Raw genomic sequence first — 22,780 nt, 5'->3', positions numbered from 1 at the left:
TTTACCTCGAGAGGTGGGGGGGGGGGGGGGCTGCCTGTCTGGCAGGCATCATCCACCCTGAAGCAGGCTTCTGGGAAGATTCCCGAGACGGGAAGTGGGTGAGGAAGCTCAGCTGGGGGGGGGGGGGGTTGGCAAGCTGATTCTCTGAGAATCTCAGGACCAGGAAACCCCAGCGGAAGGCTCGGGTCTGAGCAGCAGACAGCCAGGCTGCTCACTGCTCCTGACTCCTCTCCTGACTTGGCCGGCACACTAAGGCCCTTCAACACGGGTGAGAGGAACTGATTCAATGACTCCAAACTCCAATGCCGAGTCTCCTCCACCGTGCCCCAGACGCCCAGAACCCAGAAGACACCTCGACACCCCGATCCCTCCCTCTCAAGGCAGCCCCCGCTGTCCAGAGCCAGGGCTCCCCCGGGAGCTGCCGGAAGGAGCAGAGCGACACCCGTGCTACTTTACCCGTGCTTTATTTTACAGAAGAACCCAAGTATTTACATCTCGACAATGCTGCCACTTCACACAGCTGCGAGGCCATGCGACTGGGCCCCAGAGGGCTGCAGGGGTTGTGGGCGGGAAAACTTGCTGACCAGAGCAGAGGTAGTTAGAGGAGATGGCATCAGAAGGGATCCAGGCTCTAGCCACCTGCCATCCCTACATACTCAGGCCTGCTCACTGTCAGCTCCTTGCTCTCCCCTCCCTTGTTCTTCAAGCTTTTAATTCTTCCTGCAAAAGGAAACTAGAAGGAGTTTGGGAGGTCAGAGGAGCAGGAGGAGGCAAGGAGAAGGCCTGGCTGGAGGCTCTGTTAATCCCTCGCTCTCCAATCTCAGCTTTGAAGGTTTGGGGTTTTCCTCTCGGCGGGCACACAGCTGCATCGCAAGTCATGGACCCCCTCAGAAGGTCCCCTGCACAAGTCGCGCTAGAGAGGAGGTTGAGGGTGGCACCTGTTGCTGGGGCCAACTTACGCCAAGTCAGCAGCCCCCAGCGTCTCCCCAGCCATGGTGACTGGTGGATGCGTTCCCATGGACACCAGTTTCAAAGGTTTTGTCAACCAAACACAATGCATTTCTACATTGAATAATTTGGCTCCTGATTTCATGATTATTTAAAGACAAATATAAAATGTTTATGCTTTTCCACTGGTCAAAATGGAGACGGCCAAGCAGTCACCTATGGACTTACTAGAAAGTCGGTCAAAACCAGACACTTACTGCACAGTTTGGCTTCGGGTAAAATCACAGCATCTCCTACACTTTTTGGACAATGAAACTATCTCGTGGCAAACAGCCCCACCCCATTCCCGCTTCCTCCACACCTCCCCGCTGACCAGGAGGTCCAGCCCTGGCCCTTGCCCAGATTGCCAGAAGCAGACAGAGAGGTGGCAGCAGTGATCCCCCAGGGCTGCACCCAGAAAGCACTGGCCCCCTTGCCATGGAAGAGGCCACCTACAGGGAACAGTTCCCGTAACTCCTAAACCTGCAACACTCGGCCGCTGCACTGACTCCAACACGGCTCCCTGAAACAGTGAGACACAGGGACCACGCGGTGGTGGGAGAGGAAGGGAGGGAGCAGAGGCCTGGGTGACTGCCCAGAAGTCGAGGCTCCCCCACACCACCCGGCTATGCCATCTTTATCACCCCAGAGAATTCCTGCCCCGCCAAGAATCACCGACTCTCAGTGAGCTGCGGAGGCAGGGGAAGCGCTTTCTTTCACAGGGGTGTCCTAACGGTGGCGCCCCTTGGGGAGAGCCTGGCCGAGGACGGCGGCAGGATCCAGGGCAGCACTGTGCCCCGTTCAGTGTCAGCACTGCAGAGCCCCCGAGCCGACGCTGCTGTGCCCGGAAACCACTCTCGCCTTTGTCCGAGCCTCAGATTCTCTCCCCACATCTGCAAGGATGCCTGGGCTCTCCCCTCCTCACTCTGAGACTGAGTCACATAGAAACACTCAGCAGGGCTGGGTAAACCCTGACGTCATGAGGGGTGCGGCAGAGAGACGTCAGGGGCACCTGCAGGCCTGGGTATCCACAGTGCTGCCTAAAATGCAATACCCACAAGACGCACATCCTTCCTCTTTGCTGGCTAACGGCTTGTTCTCCCCCAGAGAAAGCAGGACCAGGCTAGCCACAGAGGTGGCAGGCAGCATCTGGAGGAGAACCACAGGATGGCCACTCAGCCAGAGGGCACCCAGCCAGCCAGAGTCCCTTGACCCTCTCGCTGGGGCAGAAGTTTTCCTGGTGCCTGGGGGTGGGGAGGGGGCTGGAGGCACACTCAGGGACACCTTTCTTCCCACCCCAACTCGGGCTGAGGCTGCAGCCATGATACAGGCTCCTCCCCATGCCTCCCTGGGTAAGGAGGAGGCTTAGGAGGGGCAGTGTGGAGGTGGGGAGGGTCATCATTGACCTCTGACCCTTCACCCTGGGTTGGGGGGCTTTTCAGAAGTGGTGCCATCTTGTGATGCTGTGGGGTGAGCACGTAGGCGGTACGGAGAGAGCAACGCTAAGTGTCATGAGCTATTAGCCATGACACTTCTATGAGAAGCAACAACTGGCCGTCAGACAGTTTGGGGGAACGTGGTTAAGTGAAGTTCAACAGATTTTACGGGTGCAGGACCTCTCAGGGCCGCACCTACGCCAACAGGTCCCCTGAAACTGTGTGATCTCTTCCAAAGCTGACTTTAACAGAAAGTGCTTTGGTGTGGCATGCGTCAAGATTAACGAGGCACAGAACACACTTACATCTCATTCATGAGTCCCACGGGAGATGCCCACATGCCTTTGTGGTCCCCTCCCAGGCCCCTCTCCGTGGGGCCTCCCTGCCTGCTGTGCTGCGAGCCTGAGCCTGCGCAGCCCCAAAACCCCTCTGCTGGCTTTTATTCCCATCGTGTCACTCAAGCAGACAGACTTCCAGGTCCCTCGTCCATGGCCTCCGGCATGGCAAGAAAGAGGCCCGGCACGACGGTGAGGCTGAGGAAGGGCGAAAGGGAACTGGGCCAAGACGCCCTGGTTGGCTACGGCTGGGGGAGAGGGAGCAGTGGGGCCGCACGTGGCCATCCTGCCACGGAGCCCACTGCTGAGTTTTGGTTGTGTTCATTGTACAAGCAGCCATCGTTCACGGAGGACGGCGGGAGGGCGGGCGGAGGAGACGTGGAGACAGGCGAGGGGACGGCTACACGTGCGAGCCGAAGGCCCCGCTAGAGTGCCGGAAGGCCCTGCCTGGGGGTGGAGGGGCGCCCTCTGCCTTCAGCAGCAGTTCGCCATCCACGGGGGGTGGTGGCTTCCCAGAGCAGGGCCCCTCTGGCTCTGCACAATGGCTGCTCTCCAGGCTTGGGGCTCCTGGCTGCTGACAGGGGACGCGGGTCACTGAGGGGAAGCCATAGGTCTCCAGCCCAGGCGGCCGCCCAGCCTCGGAGGCATCCAGGACGATGTCCACGTCAGAGAAGGCCACCAGAGCCTGGGTGGACTCACAGGAGCTCTTCTCCAGCTCCCGGGCAGCAGCACAGGCTAGGGACCCTGGGCTCCCGGTGCAGGGCCAGAGCCGCCGAAGGTCATCCCGGAAGTGGGGGTTGAAGAGCAGGTAGAGCAGCGGGTTCAGGCAGGCAGGCAGGGGCAGCACCACCAGCAGGACAGACTTGACAGCCTCAGGGGTGACAGGGAAGAGGCCCAGCATGGAGGCGACGCAGAGGAAGGCCACGGGACAGTAGAGGAGCCCATCGGCGAAGATGAGCCAGGCCACGTGCCTCACCATTGCGCAGTCCCACACGGCCTCCAGGTCGCTGCGCGGCAGGTCGCAGTAGAGTTTGATGTAGGCCCCGGCCACGACCAGGAAGCAGAAGGAGTTCATCATGACCAGGGCCACGGCGAAGCCCAGGGCCGCCGGCTGGCCCTCGGCTGGGGCATAAGGCAGGCAAAGCGGGGAGGCCCCGTAGTCTCCCACGGAGGCAAGGGGCAGGGCTGCGGCCAGCCCTGCCAGCATCAGGCAGCCCAGGGCCCCGGCGCGGACGCTGCCCGGGGAGGGGGCCTTCCCGTAGGCTCGGACGCAGGAGACAGAGACGCTGCACTGCACGGCGGCCAGCGTGAGCAGCAACACGGAGGCCTCCGACCCCAGGACCGCCAGGAAGCCCGTGGCGCGGCAGCCCAGCCCCATCTCCCAGCGGGCTCCGTACTCGGCGAACTGGCCGAAGGTCAGGGCGTCCACTGAGGCGAGGAGGCCGCAGGAAATTCCAGTTAGGGCGTTGGCGCCGGCAATGGCACCTGTGACAAACTTCACCGGGGGCAGGGGCGCGGGCCCGCCAGCAAACACAGTCAGCAGCACCAGCCCGTTGCAGAGCACGGAGAGCGACGCGATGGCCCACACGGCCAGGCGGACGCCCCAGCTCTCAAAGAGGTGCTCACAGGGCTTGAAGGGGCCTGCGGGAGAGAGGATCACACATCACCGCCAGGCCAGAGGCCCCTCGGCACCGTCCTGGGGGAGGCCAGCCTCTGCAGGTCTCACGGTGGGGGACTCCTGGCTGGGGCTGGGTGGGGGGAGACGACGGGACAAACACAGGTCTTCTAACGAGCTGCATATGAGATGAGTATTTACCCTCCTCCTGGTTTCACACAGAAAACAGAAACATATGTATACCCAGGATAACACAGCGCTAACTCAGGCACCGAGCAAGGCAGCCTGTCCGCGGAGCGGTCTCTGGAGGAAAGGAAGGGACGAGACGTCATCAAGTAGCTGAGGGCATCAGGCTGGGGCTGGGTGGGAGCAGAGACACGGAGACGGGAGGGCCCTGACAGCCACCATCCTATGACCCCCAGACAGCGCTCAGCCGTCCACTGAGGTAGCGCGGAGGAACCCTTACTGGGCGCTGGGCCAGGCTGCCTCTCCCCTGTCCTGAGGGGGTACAGACCCTCTCGGATCCTCATCAGCCCATCAGCAAAGCAAGTAATCAAAACACAGAGGACCTCTGGGGTTTTCCAACTGGCACCCACGCTACATGGGTGATAGCCTGCTGTTTCCCGTCTCTCCCGAGTCTGTTCTTAAATTCCCTTGTAACTTGGCACTTACTATAATATCTTCATTTCCTTTGGCTACAAACTTGTTCTTCAATGTATTTCTAGGTAGCTTGGGAATTTGAAAGGTTTTTCTGTGAGCTTTTTTTAAAAAAAAATCAGGCATTTTTCTGATTACCAAATAATAGTTGGTAATTACAGAAAATTTGAAAATATAGCATGGGAAAAATAAAACTGTTTATGAATTTACCTTTCAGAGCAAACTCTGTATTTTGGGGATGTTTCCTTTCAGTGAAAAAAATTACGTGTGTGTGTGTGTGTGTGTGTGTTAACTACACTGGGATTCTATTGTATATAGCCTTTTATTCCCTTTAAGTTAAAATTTTATAATACACCTTTCCCATAGCCTTATATTTCCCCAAAGCGTCTTTTCAATGTGTAATAAATACTCCATCACGTGATGTACCATAACTTACTTGACCATTTGTATGAGAGATTTTAAAAGGAAGTTCAAGTTGGACCTTGTCTATTGGCACATCCTCTTTCCTTCCTCCCTGATGACTGCCAGTTTTCAGAGGGGAAATTTCTGTGGCAGTGGGAATGAAGCCTGTGGGTTTCCAAATCAGAGACACCACCTGCAGCCCCCAGGCTGGGCCGTGCTCTGGCCTTGGGCTGGCACTAGGGGGCGTGCTGCTCTCACCGAGCACTGAGAGCTGGTATCCCGCAAGATCAGGCAGGCATTCATCAGGCTTTGGGAGGCAGGGGGAGCAGGCCAACGGGCCTGAGTCGAGGAAAGGAGGAGAACTGGGAAGTGAGGGTGGGACGAAGAAGCAGCAGCACACCCTTCATCCCTTCATTGCCTCGTGCTCATGAGAACAGCTCCTGGCCTGCAGGCACCCAGCTGCTGCCTCCTGGGGGCGCTTGTTAGCGTTTCGTGAGCAAGGACAGACACTTGTTCACTCTATCCCAGGCTGAACTGCACCAAGCAGAAAGGGGAGGTTCTTTCCTTCTGGAAGCCAGCTGGACTTAGGGCAGACTCTAAAGGAGGCCTCCTCTGCCGTAAGGGTTACACGGAACCCAAGGGGCTCCCTGGGGGTCCTGCCGAGAGCTCCCCCGCGGAGTTAACAGGGACAACAGTCTTCCCGGGATGGGGAATTCGCCCTTCCATGACCTGGCAGAGGCCCAGCGGCTCCAGGCTCTCACGGTGTGGGCCTCGGATGAAGGAGCGCTCGGAAGCTATGGGGTCAGGCGATTCTTTCCTGCTTCCCCTACCGAGGGCAGGCTTCTCCCGGACGCACAGTCTCAACCTGGCTGACTCACTCAGGCTGCCTGACCGCCCCCGGGCCGAGGGAACTGCAGCAGACTGCCCTGTCCTAGCAGGTTGGGTGTCGGCAGAGACGGTGCCAGGCCGAGCTGGCATCTCATCCACGTGGCCGCGTGCCCCTCCCCCAGCCCTGGGGACATGTCCCTCACCTGGCACTGGGCTACACTGGACACTGGGGTGTGGCTTTGAGTCCTCCATCTCCAGCTGGAGCTCTTCCAGGTCCAGGTCATCTGCGAAGGGAGATGAGAAAGTGGCCTGGGTCGTGGGTCTTGGTGTCACTGTCCAAATGCCCACGCCTTTAAGTAGTGGTTCCAGACCGGCACTGGTCATCCCTGGCGCCCTGCTCATCCGTTTTTGCTCTCTGGCCAGCTCCCTCTTACCCACACCACGGGGCTCAGCCACTTTGCCTGTCCTGCACAGCAAAGGCCTTGCGAGCCTTGCTCCGTCAAGGACTAAGAGTGCTCTGTGCCGCCTCCAGTCGGCCTCCGTCCACGAGGTGCCTCTGAGAGTCCAGGTGCCACCACCGTGACACTGCGAGCAAGTGACTGCGAGGTCCCCTTGCTCTGGCCAGGCTGCCTGTGACATCCACATCCAGTGTGAACACACACATGAAAGGGACGTCCGGGAGCTGTGGTGTGTTCAGAAGTGAGCTAGGGAAATCGAGGAGCAGGAGCCATTTGAATGAGAAACAGGCTGGGGTGTTTCGGGTGTTTCATTTGGAGAAAACAGGAGTAAGTGGGGACGTAATGGCTGTGCTCAGAGAGCTGCAGGCCTACTGGGCAGGAAGGAGTAACATTTCTACATGCTGATTTTTTGAATTCTTAAAATCGCCTTCACTTATATTTAAAAGACAGAGAGACAGAGAAGGGGAGAGACAGAGATTCCATCCACTGGTTCACGCTCCAAATGCCTACAACAGTCGGAGCTGTACCAGGCCGGAGCTAGGAGCCTGGAACTCAGTACAGCCCTCACATACGGGTGGCAGGGACCCAAGTCTAGGGGCCTAGACATCATCAGCTGCCTTCCTTCCCAGGTGCATTATCAGGAAACTGGATCAGAAGTGGAACAGCTGGCCCCAGACGTGGCTCACTTGGTTACTCCTCCGCCTGTGGCGCCGGCATCCTATATGGGCGCCAGTTCTAGTCCCGGTTGTTCTTCTTCCAATCCAGCTCTCTGCTGTGACCCGGGAAGGCAGTAGAGGATGGCCCAAGTGCTTGGGCCCCTGCACCCGCAAAGAAGCTCCTGGCTCCTGGCTTCGAATCGGTGCAGCGCTGGCCGTAGTGGCCATTTGGGAAGTAAAACAACAGAAGGAAGACCTTTCTCTTTCTCTCTGTCTATAACTCTACCTGTCAAAGAAAAAAAAAAAAAAAGAAGAAGAAGAAGAAGTGGAACAGCCAGGACTCAAACCAGGCACTCAATGTGGTGTGCAGGAGGCATCCCAGGTGGCCTCATAACTGCTGTGCAAACACCTGTGGTCCTGACACACGCTGGTCTTTCCCAGGGGGTAGAACTAGCATCAGTGGGTGGATTGTAGATGGAGGCAAATTATTATTCAGATGGAGACGGTCTAGTTCTTGCTAAGAATAGATCCCCACAAGCAGGGTTATCTGACAAAGGAGCACCTTTCCTTCAACAAATGCCCTGGAGGGCCCACGGGTGCTGTATGCAATGCTGACAAAATCCAGGCACTAAGGCCGGCACTGGGCTGCAGCAGGTTAAGCCACTGCTTCCCACAGGGGTGCCCAATTGCGTCCCAGCTGCTCCACTTCTGATCCAGCTCCCTGCTAATGTGCCTGGGAAAGCAGCATAAGATGGCCCAAGTCCTTGGGCCCCGGCATCCACATGGGAGACCTGGATGAAACTCCTGGCTCCTGGCTTCGGCCTGGCCCAGCCCTGGTCATGGTGGCCATTTGGGGAGTGAACCAGCAGATGGAAAATCAATCTCTCTCTCTCTTCCTCTCCCCTCCCTCTCTCTCTCTCTCTCCTCCCCTCTCCCCCACCTCTCCTGCTCTGTAGCTCTGACTTTCAAATACATAAATAAACCTTTACAACAAAGTCAGGCACTGGACAAGGGCAGGAGAATGCAAGGGTGAAAGACATGCCCGTGCTCCCCGGGAGTGCGTGGAGACACAGGAAGCCGACTGTGATGCTCACGGGCTCCGTCAGCACACAGGTCCACTCCGTGGCCCTGAGCTCTTACTGTGCCTCGCGCGGAGCCCTCATCTTCACGGCCTCACCAGCCTCACAGCAGCTGAGCGGGGCACGTGACAGGTTGGGAAGCTGAGGCTCATCAAGGGGGTGTGGCTTGCCCAGTCTCACAGCCAGAACTCAGAGTCCGCGTGGTCAGCCTCGACACTCCCCAAGGTGAGGCACTGTTTATTGGGGCAGTCAGGGAGTGGGAGGGTTGGAGGGTCTGTGCAGATCTAAGATTTGCTCACTGGAGACACTGAACGGCAAATCCCCCAGTGGAAGGGCGCGCCAGCACGCTGAGTCAGGGACAGACGAGACCATCTGCACCGTTCCTTCCAGCTCTGAGTCTAGGCTTTAATTCTCTGGTCCCAGGAAATGAGATTAGGGACATCTTTGAATCAAATGGAATTTTTTTGCTTATTTCCTATTGCAGTAGTTCTTTTCCAAGATTTATTGTGGTGTAGTGGGTACAGCTGCTGTCTGCGATGCTGTCATCTCACATGGGCACTGGTCTGAGACTTGACTGCTCCACTTCTGCTCCAGCTCCCTATTAATGCACCTGGGAAAGCACTGGAAGGTGGCTCAAGTGTTTAGGCCTCTGCACCATGTGGGAGACCTGGAAGAAGCTCCCGGCTTCAGCCTGGCCCAGCACCAACTGTTGCAGCCATCTGGGGAGTTAACCAGTGGATAGAAGATCTCTCCTTTTCTGTCTGTCTGTCTCTGTAAACTCTGCCTTTCAAATTATCTATCTATCTATCTATCTATCTATCTATCTATCATATCATAGCATAGCATAGATAGATAGATAGATAGATAGAATATCTTTCATCAACTGGTTTACTCCCCAGATGGCTCCAACAGCTGGGGCTGGGCCAGGCTAAAGCCAGGAGCCAGGAGCTTCATCCGAGTTTCCTATGTGGGTGCAGGGGCCCAAGTACTTGGGCCATCCTCTGCTGCTTTCCCAAGCACACAAGTAGGGAACTGGATTGGAAGTGGAGCAGCCAGGACTTGAATTGGCACCCACAGGGGATGCCAGCATCACAGGAGGTGGCTTATCCGGCTACACCACAATGCTGGCCCCAGTATTTATTTTTTTTTCTTTTAAGATTTATTTATTTATGTGAAAGGCAGAGTTTCAGAGAGATATCTTCTGTCCACTGATTCACTCCCCAAATGGCCCAATGGCCAGGGCTAGGCCAGGATGAAACTAGGGGCCTAGAACTCTATCAGAGTCTCCTACATGGGTGGCAGGGGCCCAAGCACTTGGGCCATCTTCCGCTGCTTTCCCAGGCGCATTAGCAGGGAGCTGGATTGGAAACAGAGCAGCCAGGACTCAAACCGGCGCTCCGATATGGGATGCCAATGTCGCAGTGGCAGCCTGTCGCCTGCCCCGTGATACTGCCCCAGGCAGTGTTTCTCAAACTAGGGCCTCTGACCTCCGCTGGATCATGGGTGTCTCAGGGGTTCATAAATTCTACAATGTGAATTTTGAAATGAAAATCTAAAACATAATCTATAAAGGCAAAACATTTTTCTGCAGCAATACTCCATCACTTACTCTTTCTAAGTTTCTTTTCTTTCTTTCTTTTTTTTTTTTTTTTTTTTTTGACAGGCAGAGTTAGTGAGAGAGAGAGAGACAGAGAGAAAGGTCTTCCTTCCGTTGGTCCACCCCCCCATATGGCCGCTATGGATGGCGCGCTGCGCCCATCCAAAGACAGGAGCCAGGTACCTCCTCCTGGTTGCCCTTGCGGGTGCAGGGCCCAAGCACTTGGGCCACCCTCCACTGCCTTCCACTGCTGGACTGGAAGAGGAGCAACTGGGACAGAATCCGGCGCCCCGACCAGGACTAGAACCCGGGGTGTCGGCGCTGCAGGTGGAGGATTAGCCAAGTGAGCCGCGGCGCCGGCCTCTTTCTAAGTTTCTTTTTTTTTTTTTTTTTTTTTTTTGACAGGCAGAGTGGACAGTGAGAGAGAGAGACAGAGAGAAAGGTCTTCCTTTTGCCGTTGGTTCACCCTCCAATGGCCGCCGCTGCAGCCGGCGCACCGCGCTGATCCTGGCAGGAGCCAGGAGCCAGGTGCTTTTCCTGGTCTCCCATGGGGTGCAGGGCCCAAGCACCTGGGCCATCCTCCACTGCACTCCCTGGCCATAGCAGAGAGCTGGCCTGGAAGAGGGGCAACCGGGACAGAATCCGGCGCCCCAACCGGGACTAGAACCCGGTGTGCCGGCGCCGCAAGGTGGAGGATTAGCCTATTGAGCCACGGCGCCGGCTTCTAAGTTTCTTGAGTCAGGCTGGGAAAGGGGTCTAGAGAGCTGATGGTGCGGGAGAATTGCTCGGCTCAAAAAGATGTTTCTATGTGGACAGGTTTAAGGGGCAGCTCTGCCGCTGTGCAGGTCAAGGACAGGTGGTCTTGTCTGTTGCACGTGTCCCCAGCGTTGGCTCAGAAGGTCTGTTTCCCGAGCAGATCTCTCCCCCCACTTGGAGAATAAACACATCCCATTGGGAGTTTTCGCAGGAGTCAGGACGGCTGCGGAGGCGCCCTGGCCCCACAGCGTCAGGGCGGGCAGGAGGCCGAGGTGTGCCCGCAGCCTGGAATTTCCACCCCTCCCTCCCTTTCATTCCCTTCCAGAAGCAGACAGATCTGGCCTGCGCCACACGGGCCCTTCCCAGCTCTCCACCATGGAGCTCAGCAATTCTGTGAAATCAAAATGCATGAATGAAATACAAGGGGTGAAACCCGCGGACTCCGTCTGAGGCTGGGAAAGTCACAGCCAAGGTGTTAAGTAACCACTCTTCAAACGAGGAGGAAATCGAATCTGGCTGGCGCAGCAGCTCCTGGCTTTCCTGCTCGGGGCTCATTAGTTCTCACAGGAAGTGGGGGGCCCTGCCCCAGCTCCCGTTACAGGCGGCAGGCAGCCTGCGAGCTCGACGCCCTGTGGTTCTCCAAGGCCTAAGCCTGGTGGAAAGTTTCACCTTGAGGAAGGAAAGTTTCCATTCCGCCTTCCAGGCCCCTGAGGGAGTGTACAGCAGACATCCGGGAATGTCCCCTGGGGACAGCCGTCTGCGGCCCAGAGCCGGCCGGGCTGCTGGGCTCCTCCTCACTGAGTCCTTGGACCCCCCCCCCCTCCAGGGAGGTGCCATGGTTCCCCGAGAGGGAGCTCCCAGAGACCCCGGGGTGCCCACCCAGCATCCTGAACCACACCACCACATGCTCCCTACACAGGTACCCGAGGGTACCCGTCTGCAGTAGCAGCGTAACTTTGCCATTTCTGGAATCTTCTAATCCTCCCCCAAGCCTGTGAGAGAGGCATCACCTGTCTCATTTAAAGATAAAGAAACTGAGGCTCAGGAAGGCTAGGTAGCCCTTCCAGGGCCAGCCGCCGGTGAGTGGTTGGGGGCTTGGGGCCCAGTCTGCCTACACCATCCTGACAAGTCTTCCTTGTACGTTTAGATTGGATTTTTCTGCTTAGCTTCTCCATCGAGAGAGCGGACAGAGGGAATTAGGGGCGGAAAAAGAAATCCCTAGAACAGGGGCCCCTTCCCCTTTCCCTCCCCTTTCTCTGGTTCTGCTTGGGTTCCGTGATGTGGGTCGGGTCGGGGAGCCCTCCTCTCACCCTGTATCAAGGACTCCACTTAGAAGGCCTCTCAGAACCCCTCTGGACGCTTGCCTTTAACCTTTGCCTTTCACCCCAAAGACCGATCTGCCCGAGACGCGTGCACCATGCTGGCCCTTCCCAGCGAGGCCCTTTTGTTCCTAGTGGCCGCCCAAGTCTCCCTCTCAGACTCAGGGGACACACTGGGGGTGCAGGATGGACTCAGCCGTTCCTCTCGGTTCTAGAACATATTATAAGTGGATTTTTTTTCTTCCTGGAAGCAGGGTTAATCCAATTGACTTAATTCAATACTACTTGGCTCAGGTCGGTGAAATAATAGGTCTGTCTTCTCAGAGAATGCCCTAAGGTTGAAGGGCCCTTGTGACGGGGAGGCAGCCACAGAGCCAAAACACACGAGCTGCAGGGCAGGGGACTGAAGTGCGACAGTGCCTGTTCCCGCTGTGAACCACAGAGGGCTGGGCAGATATGGAGACCCCGCTCCTGGCTCTGTTACCATCACCACTTCCTGCAAGCACCTTTGGGTGTAGCCTCTGAGGGACAAGGCAGCAACAGTGGTAGAATTTCCTCCCAGGTCAAAAGCAGCCGTGCACCCCAGAGCTCCCCTCTGTAGCCCCCTAAAAGTCCCTTTTGGGCCCCCCAAGCCTCCTCTCTAACTTCCTCTCCACGCCCCCATCCTGCCCAGCCCAGAATCCCCATCACTCACAGTGGCTCTCTGCTGGTCCAGCAAGGAGGCCCAAGGGCCTCTTTGGAGCCTCTTCGTCATCAAGGTGCAAGTCCTGGACCTCCCACTGCCCAGAGGCCTTGAAGAAGCTGGCGCAGACACCATAGGCACAGCACTGGTAGGCATAAGGCACCTCCAGGATCCTGGGTGGAGGAGGGGAGACGGGCCACCTTAGCATGTTTGGGGTCCAAGACTTTAGCTTGAGTTAGGCGAGCTCCAGCCCAGGGATTGGGTACCGGGAAGCTGCCCTTCGACACCAAAGTTCTCCGTCACTGTGCAGGCAGCCCCGGCTTCCGGCACAAGCCTTGCAGCTGGACCCCTGACCCAAGGGCTCCGGGCATGCTCCAGGCTTCTCTCCATTCATCCCCAGACGGGGAAGGCAGGGCAGCAGGAAGTTGCCCGTTGTCTGAGGAGCGCCCTCAGCAGACGGGGAGTGGGAGCAGCTTCTCCAAGCCCACACAGCAGCGTCCCAGGCTGCAACTCCTTTATACGAGGCAGGGATTCTTCTAGGGACTCTACCCTTGCCCTCAGAGAGACCACTGCCCTTCCTCCAGCACGGCGCACGTTGGAACTGGAGCCTGGGCCCTCTGAGGAGGAGGGCAGATGCCCTGGGGCATCTCATTAGCGTGCAGCAGACAAGGCCTGGGCCACACAGGCTGGGAGGCGGCGGCAGCTGCTGTGGCACGAGGAGGCCTGGATGTCATTAGCACCAGGGCCTGGCTGTGCAGCGCGTTCCCCACTCATCAATGCCCTGGGCTCTGCCCTCACTCCAGGGGCCCTGATGTGGCCCCAGGGAGGACCGAGAGTCTGGGTGTGGGGACAAGGCAGGAGTGAGGGGCCCGAGGGTCCAAGGCTCCTGATGTTGGTACCTGGGGCCAGGGAAATGCTACAGGGAGATGAGGTAGAAGGGGAGGCATATGCGGGGGCCCCAGCTAGGCGGGGAGGAAGTCGGATGGGCCCTTCCTAACGCCAGGCCGCCAGGTTCTCTCAGGGTGAGGCCTGCAGCTCCCAGCTCCCTCCCCGCGCCCCCGGCCCTCACCTCAGTTTCGGGAAACTGTCCTTGGAGAAAGCCTGGGACAGAGCCAGGTTCCCTTTGAGCTTCAGGTGCATCAGGCCCCCGAGGCCGGCCAGGGGCAGCGCAGTCAGCTGGTTGTCTGTCAGGTCCCTAGGACAGTGGATGGTCAGGGTTACTGGCAGCCGGTGGCATGGCTGAAGGGCGGGGCTGGGCTGAGGGTGTGGCCAGAGTGCCTGGGCTGGAGGCAAGTGGAGAGGAGCACAGGGCAGGAGATGAGCAGAGCAGGAAGGGGCAGGAGAGGGCCAGAGCGGCTGGAGGCACCGTCCACAGCTCAGCCACTCGCTGGGGCTGACTATACCAGGCGGTGCTAATTCAGGCCAAGCCACCCCAACGGGTAGGCACTACTCGCCTACAACCACAGCCCCTGTGTGCAGGTCTGAGCCCCAGCCAGGAATCGCTGCCCACCCAACCCAGGGACCTGCCTGCCGCCAGCCCCCTCCCCTGCCTCCCCGTGGCTTTTCTGATGACACAAGAGGCCAGGGCTGGGGACTGCACAGAGCTGCTCGGCCGGCTCCCAGCAGGGATTCCGTCACCCATCCTGTCTGGCCGTGCCTGCTTTGAAGCCAGAGGTGAGGCTGTGCGTGGTCCTCTGTCGGAGACACGTTAGTGGAAGCCAGGGCTCTAAAGCAAACACCACGACCACAGACTGTGCGTCGTGGAAACAGCCCTGGACTGGACGGCAGGAAACCTGGCACTGTCACCGACTCACTGTGTAACCAAAGGGAGTCACAAATCTGCCTGCATTTCAATGTCCTCATCTTTCAAAGGGATATAAATAACTGCCCTACCTACCTGGCAGGAGCAGAGCAAACAAGACAGGGGAGAGAGTGGTGGGAGTTCTGCAAGGCACCAAGGCACGGCCCGGAGCCCAGAGAGCAGCGGCGGGGGGAGGGACTGTGTTCTGTCTGGGAGGCCCAGGCTCTGGGCTTTGGCGTGGGCACACGTCTGCCCCTGAGCCTTGGAGGCCTCTGTGGAGTGAGGGGCTGGGGCTGTTTGGTCTTTAGGAGGCTTCTCATTGATCACGGAAGGTCTGGGGCTGGGAGAACAAGGCCTCGGACACACAGCTGGCCAAGCCCACAGGCAGGGGCCCTTGTGCAGTGAATAACCTGAGTTACAGGCCGCAGCAGCCCCACCGAGGGGCCCCTCCAGCCCTGACATGCTGACCATGGAGCCAGCACGGCCGGCTGCCTGTTTACATCCCAGGCTGCTTAGAGGGCCGGGGTCTCCTGCTGCCCACAGAATGGCAGCCCCCTAGAGTAACGCTCAAACAGGAGTTCCCCGGGGCCATGGCTACTCCAGTTGCTGCCACCCTCCTGTGTCGTGAAGGAGTTCCAGACCCTGCATCCTCTTCCTCAGTGGGTGCAGAGGCTGGAGGGGGCAGGAGCAGGGCGCATGCGAGGTCTGAGGCTACCAAAACGTCGCCACAGCCCATCAGCAGCTGATGTCCTGGAGCTTGCAGGAGGCGGCCTCTGTTTCTCAGGCCCCGCTGTCAAGCACGCTGTCTGAATGACTGATTAGGCTAGAGGCTTTCTCCCTGGGACGCTGGCCTCACTTGGATGCATGTCCCTGCCCTGGGCAGCCCTCCTGCTCCCACCCACCAGCCGCAGTCCCCACGGGTCCCCGGAACACTGGAGGAGGGTGCAGCGGGCACTCACAGCTTGACCAGTGAGCGCAGGGTCGAGAAGGCCTCAGGGTGGATGGACCGGATGGCGTTGTAGCTCAGGTCCCTGCGGACAGAAAGGGTGTGACAGGGCAGTGACCTGGTCAGGGCTCACCGCTCCCAACCTGGGCTCTCCCTCACAGTCCCCGTCTGACCTGCCCCAGCAGCAGTAACCTTAGTCTTTTGGGGAAGGGACCTGCTGCTGCCCAGCTCCTGGCTGGACGGGGACCTACAGCGTGGCCCCCGGTCTCGGGGCCTGCGGGATACCAGCTGCAGAAGCCATCTGTGCATGTGACTGGGCAGTAGGAGGTGGCGGGCAACGTCCCGTGTGTTGAAAACGCACATGTGTGCTGTGGGTATGAACGGGCCTGGCCGGGGGGCAGGGGCTCCCCCAGGGCCCACCCTGGGTGCTGTGAGTACTCACAGGGTTTGCAGGGAGCTCAGCTGGCTGAAGGTGTCGGCTCTGATTTCCCAGATGCGGTTGTGTTGGAGGCCACTAGGGCAGCAAGAGAGGCTGGGTGAGCCCGCGGGCTCAGGCCCTGGCCGTGTTCCACACCCCCCAAGCACTGAGAGGAAGAAAGGAGAGCCCCCCACTTCTCCTGGCACGGGAAGAAAGGGCCCAGCCCGCAGAAGTCACCAGAATTACAGGGAACACAAGGGGATCCGGTTGCCTTGGGTAAGTGGGTCAGGAGACAAAGCCACAAAACCATCCCTGTGGCCCAAAAGGGAGTCAGCTTCCAGTGTTCCCACCGGGCCTGGCTCTCAGCCCAGCCGAACGGCCCCACGGTGCCCACCCTCTGTCACCATGGGTCCTCCAGACCCTAGGCCAGGAGCAGAGACAGCCCAAGTGACTGGCCAAGCTGAGAAACAGGACCTGGGCAAGAGCAGAGACCCTCCTCCTTCCACCCAGAGGGCACAGAGCCTCCAGTAGCCCCAGAGGCGTTGTTCTGGGGAGAAGCAGCAGACACACACAGCAGCCTGGGTGAACGGAGCTGAGAGCATTTTCAGAGTGATTTTCCTCCCGGAACTGGAGCCCCAGGTTTGTTCTTGCACGTAGGATTGTGCCTGTCTGTGCCCTGTGCACCCATATGCACATGTGTGTTCACGGGGTGCAGAAATGAGCCAGCGTGTTCCCACATGCAGGGCACACGGAGCTCTGCCGTGTGTGCCCCTCCGCTCACCACTGCATTTCTATGCTGCTGTTGACTCTCAAAGAGCCACCTGAGACTGCTGTGGGCGCCAGTGCCAGTGGCTGTCACCTGCTGTGGGTCCCAACTCCCAGCCCTGCCCCACCACTGAGCCAATGCGGAGAGGGAGAAAGGTCCCTCTGTGCCTTGGCCCTCGCTGAGCCCTGCTCTCCACCCTGCCCAGCCTTTCTCCTGCCCCCAGACTCACATTTCCTCCAACTTCTGACACCTGTGCAGGCTGGGCAGCTCCTCGATCTGGTTGTGAGACAGCTCCCTGCGGAGAGAGAAAGGCCGGGGGGGGGGGGGGTGTGTGGGGGGTGTGTGGTCAAGCAGGGCTATGAGAAGGCCGCAGGGGCAGCCACAGTGGCTCAGCCCGGGCTGGGCTTTCCTGCCAGGCAGCCGAGGGCTGGGTCATGACTGTGGACACGCGGCAGGCAGACTTCTCTGCGCTTCCCCTGCTGAGTCCCGCTCCGCACTGGGCCTGGGTGGGGTGGACTTAGCAGTTCTCACAGGAGGACCTTCGATCCAAGGGAAGGCCTGGGGGAAGGGGAACAGGAAGGGAGGGGGCGTGGAGACAAGGAAGGCAGCAGAGTGGGGTCTGCGGCACGAGACAGACAGCAGGCAACACTCAGGCAGTACTGAGCCATCTGGACAAGGCCAAATCGAGCTGGTGGCATCTCCGCCCACTGCTCACGGAGTCGGCAGGCAAGGTCCAAGCAGGGGCCCTCGGTGAGCAAATCATTCGACAGACGAGAGACTGAGGCCCAGACAGAGCACAGGGCCTCCCCAGGGCGCACTGCCAGTCAGTGGCAAGGTGGGGCTGGAGCCTACGTCCAGCTCCTCCCATGTGCCAGGCATCAGTGCACCCATCTCCGGCTGTGGGGTCAGGGTCCCCGGGGAGAGGCCTCAGGTCCAGGTGAGAGTCAAGGGGGAGTGGAGCACGCCCTCCATGGTCCCAGAAGGCACTGGTTTTCTGGCCATTTATTGAGTACCACTGTGTGCTGGGTGATTTGTGTGTGGTTTTACAGCCCTCACACATTTGCCCACATTCTACAGATGGGAAACTTGACGCTCAGAGTCATGCGAGTCCAACAGTCAGTCAGTGACAGACTGACCTTGGGGGTAAGCAGGTGTGACTTCAGAAACCACTGGCGGACAGGGCAGCCCCCCCACCCCCCACCCCAGGCAGGTTCTCAGCAGGAGCCTAGGCCACCCCACTCTTCAGAACGAGGTGTGACCAAGTGCAACAGAAGCGGGGAGGCCTTCTTTGCTGGAGGGGCGGGGGCCCAGCGCCAAGACTCTAGAATGCTTGGGAGTCACTCACAGGACCCGGAGCCTGGGCAGCTGTTGGCACAGCCCTGGTGGGAGCAGCCGGATGCCTGCACGGGTCAGGGTCCTGCCGGGAGAACAGACACAGAGCTGGTACAAGGCCCAGGGCCCTGCCATTCCCAGCCACCCGTCTCCAGTTCTGGGAGAACAGAGCTGGGCAGGGGGTGGGGCTGCCATGACAGAGAGGAGGCAGGCGGGGGAGGGGTGAGAAGCAGGGGGCTGGGGGCAGGGAGTGCAGAGGGACAGGTCCTGCAGGCCCAGCCCTGCCCCACCTACCCTGCTCTGTCCCCACCCCATGTCCCGGAATGGGCTCCAGCAGCACTGGGCCTGTGACACAGGGACCACCTCCTCTCTGCTCTAGGGGACTTGGAGAGGAGGGATGGCTGGGGCAGGGAGCAGAGGACACAGCCCCAGTGGGGCCATGGGAATGAAGCCCAGAGCTTTCTCCCTGTGCCCTAGGGGAGAAAGACAAGTAGGGAAAGGAGGGAGGAGCAGGGGCAGAGTGGCCAGGGACATGGGGGCAGCTTGGAACATGGGCTTGGCTTAGGGACAGGGTGTCCCCAGAAAGACTCGAGGCCAAGGTCATCCCTTGGGGATGAAATTTTCCATGTGCCAGCGAATCCAGGGGAAGACAATAGAGGCCCAGAGAATTCCAGCCCTAGCAATGCCAGAAAGGGGTCGTGGGTCGTGGGGCGGGACAGTTGGCTTTTCCGCACACCCACCCTCCTCATTCATTCATGTAAAAGGCACCAAGGGGGGCTGGGGCTGTGGTGTAGTGGGCGGAGCTGCCACCTGCAATGCTGGCATCCCATGTGGGCACTGGTTCGTGCACTGGCTTCTCTGCTTCTGATCCAGCTCTCTGCTAATATCCTTGGGAAAGCAGCGGAGGATGGCCCAACTGCTTGGGCTCCTGCCACCCATGTGAGAGACCCAGATGAAGTTCCTGGCTCCTGGCTTTGACCTGGCCCAGCCCTAGTCTGGGGAGTAAACCAGTGGATGGAAGATCTCTCTGTCTGTGTAACTCTGACTTTCAAATAAACAAATCTTAAAAAAAAAAAAAAAAAAAAAAAAGGAATCAGGGCTAGTGCTGTGGCACAGCAGGTTAAAGCCCCGGCCTGCAACATCAGCGTTCCATATGGGCACTAGTTCGAGTCCCAGCTGCTCCACTTCCAATCCAGCTCTCTGCTAATGTGCCTGGGAAAGCAGCAGAGCATGGCCCAAGTGCTTGGATCCCTGTACCCACATGGGAGACCTGGATGAAGCTCTTGGCTCCTGGCCTCAGATCGGATTGGTTCTGCTCCGGATGTTGCAGCCATTTGGGGAGTGAAGCAGCAGATGGAAGACCTCTCTCTCTCTCTCTCTCTCTCTCTCTCTCTGCTTCTGCCTCTCTGTAACTCTGCCTTTCAAATAAATAAATAAATCTTTTAAAAACAGGCATTGGGGGTCTACTATGCTCTGGCATCCCTTCCCTCACTCTACAGAATGTTATAGAAAATATGAAAATGGCTTTTGGGGAATCAAGGTTCAGAAAGGCCATGGGCCCTTCCTTCCCCATCACGGGTCCTCCATGCACCTGCAGCTCGAGGTCAGGAACCTTGAACACATCCCTGAAAAATCCCAGGGAGAAGGCCCAGCCTTCTCACTCCCATCTCCCCGGCTACCCCTGGCCTTATCTGCAGGCAAAGCCACATAAGGAGATGGTGTAGGCCCAGGAGCCCCCAGCAGATGAGGGAAGTGGAGTGCAAGGGGGTGGCAAGAGCTGCAGGGGTGAGGCTGTGGAGACGGAGCAGGTGGAGGAAGAGAACTCACTCACAGGGTCTCCAGGCTGGTGGTGCCCTTGAGATCGGGGAACTCCTGGATATCCGTGGCACCATTCAAGGATCTGGAAGCATAGACAAGCAGCTCTGAGGGGCAGGGTCAGCGCACCACCACCCTGGGCGCTCGGCCTCTGTCTTCTCCTCTCTCAGGGACTCCACCCCAACCTCTCTCAAATCAACCTCTCCAGCCCAGGTGGAGGGTGAGCCATGCTTAGCAGCTTTCTTCTTTTCCTTTTTTTTTTTTTTTTTAATCTTTTTTTAAATACAGAGACAGACAGACAGATCTCCCATCTGCTGGTTCACTCCTCAAATGCTCCCAACAGTCATGGCTGGGCCAGGCCAAACCCAGGAGCCAGGAACTCCATCTGCGTCCCCTGAACAGGTGGCATGGACCCAGCTACTGAGACAACACCTGCTGCCTCCCAGGACGTGTGTTAGCAGGAAGCTGGCACTGGAAGCAGAACCAAAACTTGAGCCCAGGTACTGTGATATGGGATGCAGCATCCTAAGTGGCATCTTAACTGTTGCACCTGCACTGGCCCCAGCCATTTTCTTAAGTTGGCCCAGCCAATGCTAACCCCAGATAGAACCAGGCAACTTCATCACTCAAGCCTCAGGCTGCAAAACAACACAGCCAAGGCCTCTGTGCTTCTAAAAAGGCCCTGGCTGCTAGGGTTTGCTTCTTAGAGCCTGACATCAGGTGGGCCCCACGTTGTCATCGGCTGGGGTTAATTAGCGCCCCATCAGTTTTCTGAACCTGCTTTAGGTTGCTGGCTTTCCCTTCCCCATCTTTCCTTTGCACAGAGCCTGCATGCAACAGGAACGTGTCAAAGACCCCCAGGAGGCTGTGTGAGGTGCAGCGATGAGCCTGGGGTGCTGGGAGCGGAGGGACCTGCATTCACGCCTGATCAGGATTGGAGGGCCTCAGCTGCTGTCTGTGAAATGGACTGAGAGCGCCTACCTCCAGGGTTAGATGAAGACAAAATGTGACCATGAACCTGAAAGTGAAGCCTGTGCTTTGGAGTATTGGTTGTGTGTTGACGCTCTGGTAGGCGGAGAGCAAGGCACCAGGAAGTGGGAACTGGGGTGGGGATTAAAAGAATGGGGGAGGGGAAACAAAGGTGCATTAGGACGGCACAGCAAGCACCAAAGGGGTCTGTGTTGCAAGGCCTTGGGAAACCAGCCTTGGGCCTTCCAGCAGCTACTTATGGAATGGCTGCTGCTCCCAGGAACAGGAGGAAAGCAGAGGCCAGCAAAGACCACGGAGAAGGGTCTCATTCTTCAACGCGAGAGCTGGTGGGTGGACAGAGGCCATGGAGTCCAGACAGTTCTGGGGATTGGTCTGAGCCAAGTGGAGGCCTGTGGCCCTGAAGAACACGTTGCCTCCAGGGGGGGTGAGCTGTGCAGGGAGAGACTGGCAGGTGGGCAGCAGGAGCGCGGGAAGGAGTGGGGCAGCGGGCGGGGGGAGCAGAGATCCAGACCCTGGTGGCCTCCCGGTGCCAACTCACAGTGTGTGCAGCTTCGGCAGGTCCTGGAACGCCGACCTTCCCACAGACTGGATTGGGTTATCATAAAAGTGTCTGCAAAAAAGAACCAAACCCTGAGTTCCCTTTTTCATCCCTTTCAGCTAGGACCATCCTCTGCTTTCTTCTCTTCCCAGGGGAGACCCCAGAAAGACCACTGAGAGGAAGGCCACCCCTCGTCCACTCCTGCCTCCCCCGCTGCTGTCCTCCCCAAACACCACTCAGCACCAGGAGCCCAGAGAGCCACTCACATGGTCTGCAGCAGAGGGTTCCCCACGAAGGCCTTTTCTGGAATAGCCTTGATGTTGTTGTTGTGGAATCCTCTGGAAGACAGCACCCAGGGGGCAGTGAGGGCTTGGATGGGAGTGTGGAATGGCAGGGACTCCACGGGGCTTTCAGACAGCCCACCAGACAGGCCGTAGGACCAAAGGGACGCCAGCCGGGGGTCCCAGGCTCCAGTCCTGCCTGGGGCTTGTCTTCTTGTACAACAACACACACACCCCTCCTGCCCCCTAACAGGTGGGGAAGAGTGAGCAGTGGTACCCCGGGCTGCAGGCCTCAGGAAGCCTGGGAGAGCAACTCCAGAGCAAGAGGCTGGATCCGGGCCCAAGGGGGTACCCTCTCCTTGGTCACTGGTGGCAGGAGCCCAGGTGGGTCCCACAGAGGGGGCCATGCAGGAAGGAAAGCGGACCCCCTGGGAGACTCCTCTCGTGGAGTCCCCGAGATGAAGAAGCCTAGGAGTGTCCATCATGGCGGGAGGGCTCAGGCCCGAATCTGGGGGTGGGTGGAGTGCTGGGGAGAGGGGGAAGGAGACATCCCGCCAAGGCAGGAAGCCAGGAATTCTGTGTCTGGTGTGTTGGGATGAACGTTTCAGAAGAAAACACGTTGGGGGAAAGCGCCTAACCTGTGCTGGGCCCCTCTCACTCACCTGCGCTCAGGCAGGTTTCCGGCTGCTCTCTGCGTCGCCCTGCCTCTGCCCACCTGGCTCGTCCTCCTGCTGTCCCACCACTATTCGCACCTTCGTGCTCTCTCCCTCACGCCTCACCTTGGACACCCCCAGCCAATGCCACCCTCCTGGGCCTGCTTGTTCATTCATTCGTTTGTCCCTTCTTTTTATGCATTACGCTTTTAATTTTTAAAAATTTAACCGATACATAAAAATTATACATATTTATATGGTGCCCTGTGACGTTTTACCACATGTATACATGTGTAATGTCCAACTCAGGGTAGTCATATCTCCCTCCTCAAATATATGCCCTTTCTTTATGGTGAAAACATTGAAAATTCATATATACATACATATATATACATATAAAGAGAGAGAGATGGCATATCATCACTCACAGCCA

At 58.2% G+C, this 22,780-nt stretch overlaps 1 protein-coding gene across 6 annotated transcripts in view; it reads right to left on the bottom strand.

The window, feature by feature from the left end:
- Positions 1-448: 448 nt before the first annotated feature.
- LGR6 (leucine rich repeat containing G protein-coupled receptor 6) overlaps positions 449-22,780 on the bottom strand; it is a 124,040-nt gene continuing 101,708 nt past the window's right edge. For 5 of the 6 annotated variants that reach the window (XM_017347859.3, XM_008268587.4, XM_017347858.3 and 2 more), the window contains 11 exons: positions 21,680-21,751; positions 21,414-21,485; positions 19,902-19,970; positions 18,084-18,155; positions 16,968-17,033; positions 15,997-16,068; positions 15,568-15,639; positions 13,877-14,002; positions 12,820-12,980; positions 6,464-6,544; positions 449-4,399 (listed from right to left, as the gene is read on the bottom strand). In XM_017347859.3, coding sequence (XP_017203348.3) covers positions 3,159-4,399; positions 6,464-6,544; positions 12,820-12,980; positions 13,877-14,002; positions 15,568-15,639; positions 15,997-16,068; positions 16,968-17,033; positions 18,084-18,155; positions 19,902-19,970; positions 21,414-21,485; positions 21,680-21,751 — 2,104 coding nt within the window. In that variant the 3' untranslated portion in view covers positions 449-3,158. The remainder of the gene's footprint in view (positions 4,400-6,463; positions 6,545-12,819; positions 12,981-13,876; positions 14,003-15,567; positions 15,640-15,996; positions 16,069-16,967; positions 17,034-18,083; positions 18,156-19,901; positions 19,971-21,413; positions 21,486-21,679; positions 21,752-22,780) is intronic. The other variant, XM_008268585.4, reaches the window with a different exon arrangement.

Source organism: Oryctolagus cuniculus, chromosome 13, assembly GCF_964237555.1.
Source record: "Oryctolagus cuniculus chromosome 13, mOryCun1.1, whole genome shotgun sequence".
NCBI classification, from domain to species: Eukaryota; Metazoa; Chordata; class Mammalia; order Lagomorpha; family Leporidae; genus Oryctolagus; species Oryctolagus cuniculus.
Note: the sequence above shows the minus strand (reverse complement) of the source record. Positions and strands in the feature narration are given on the sequence as shown.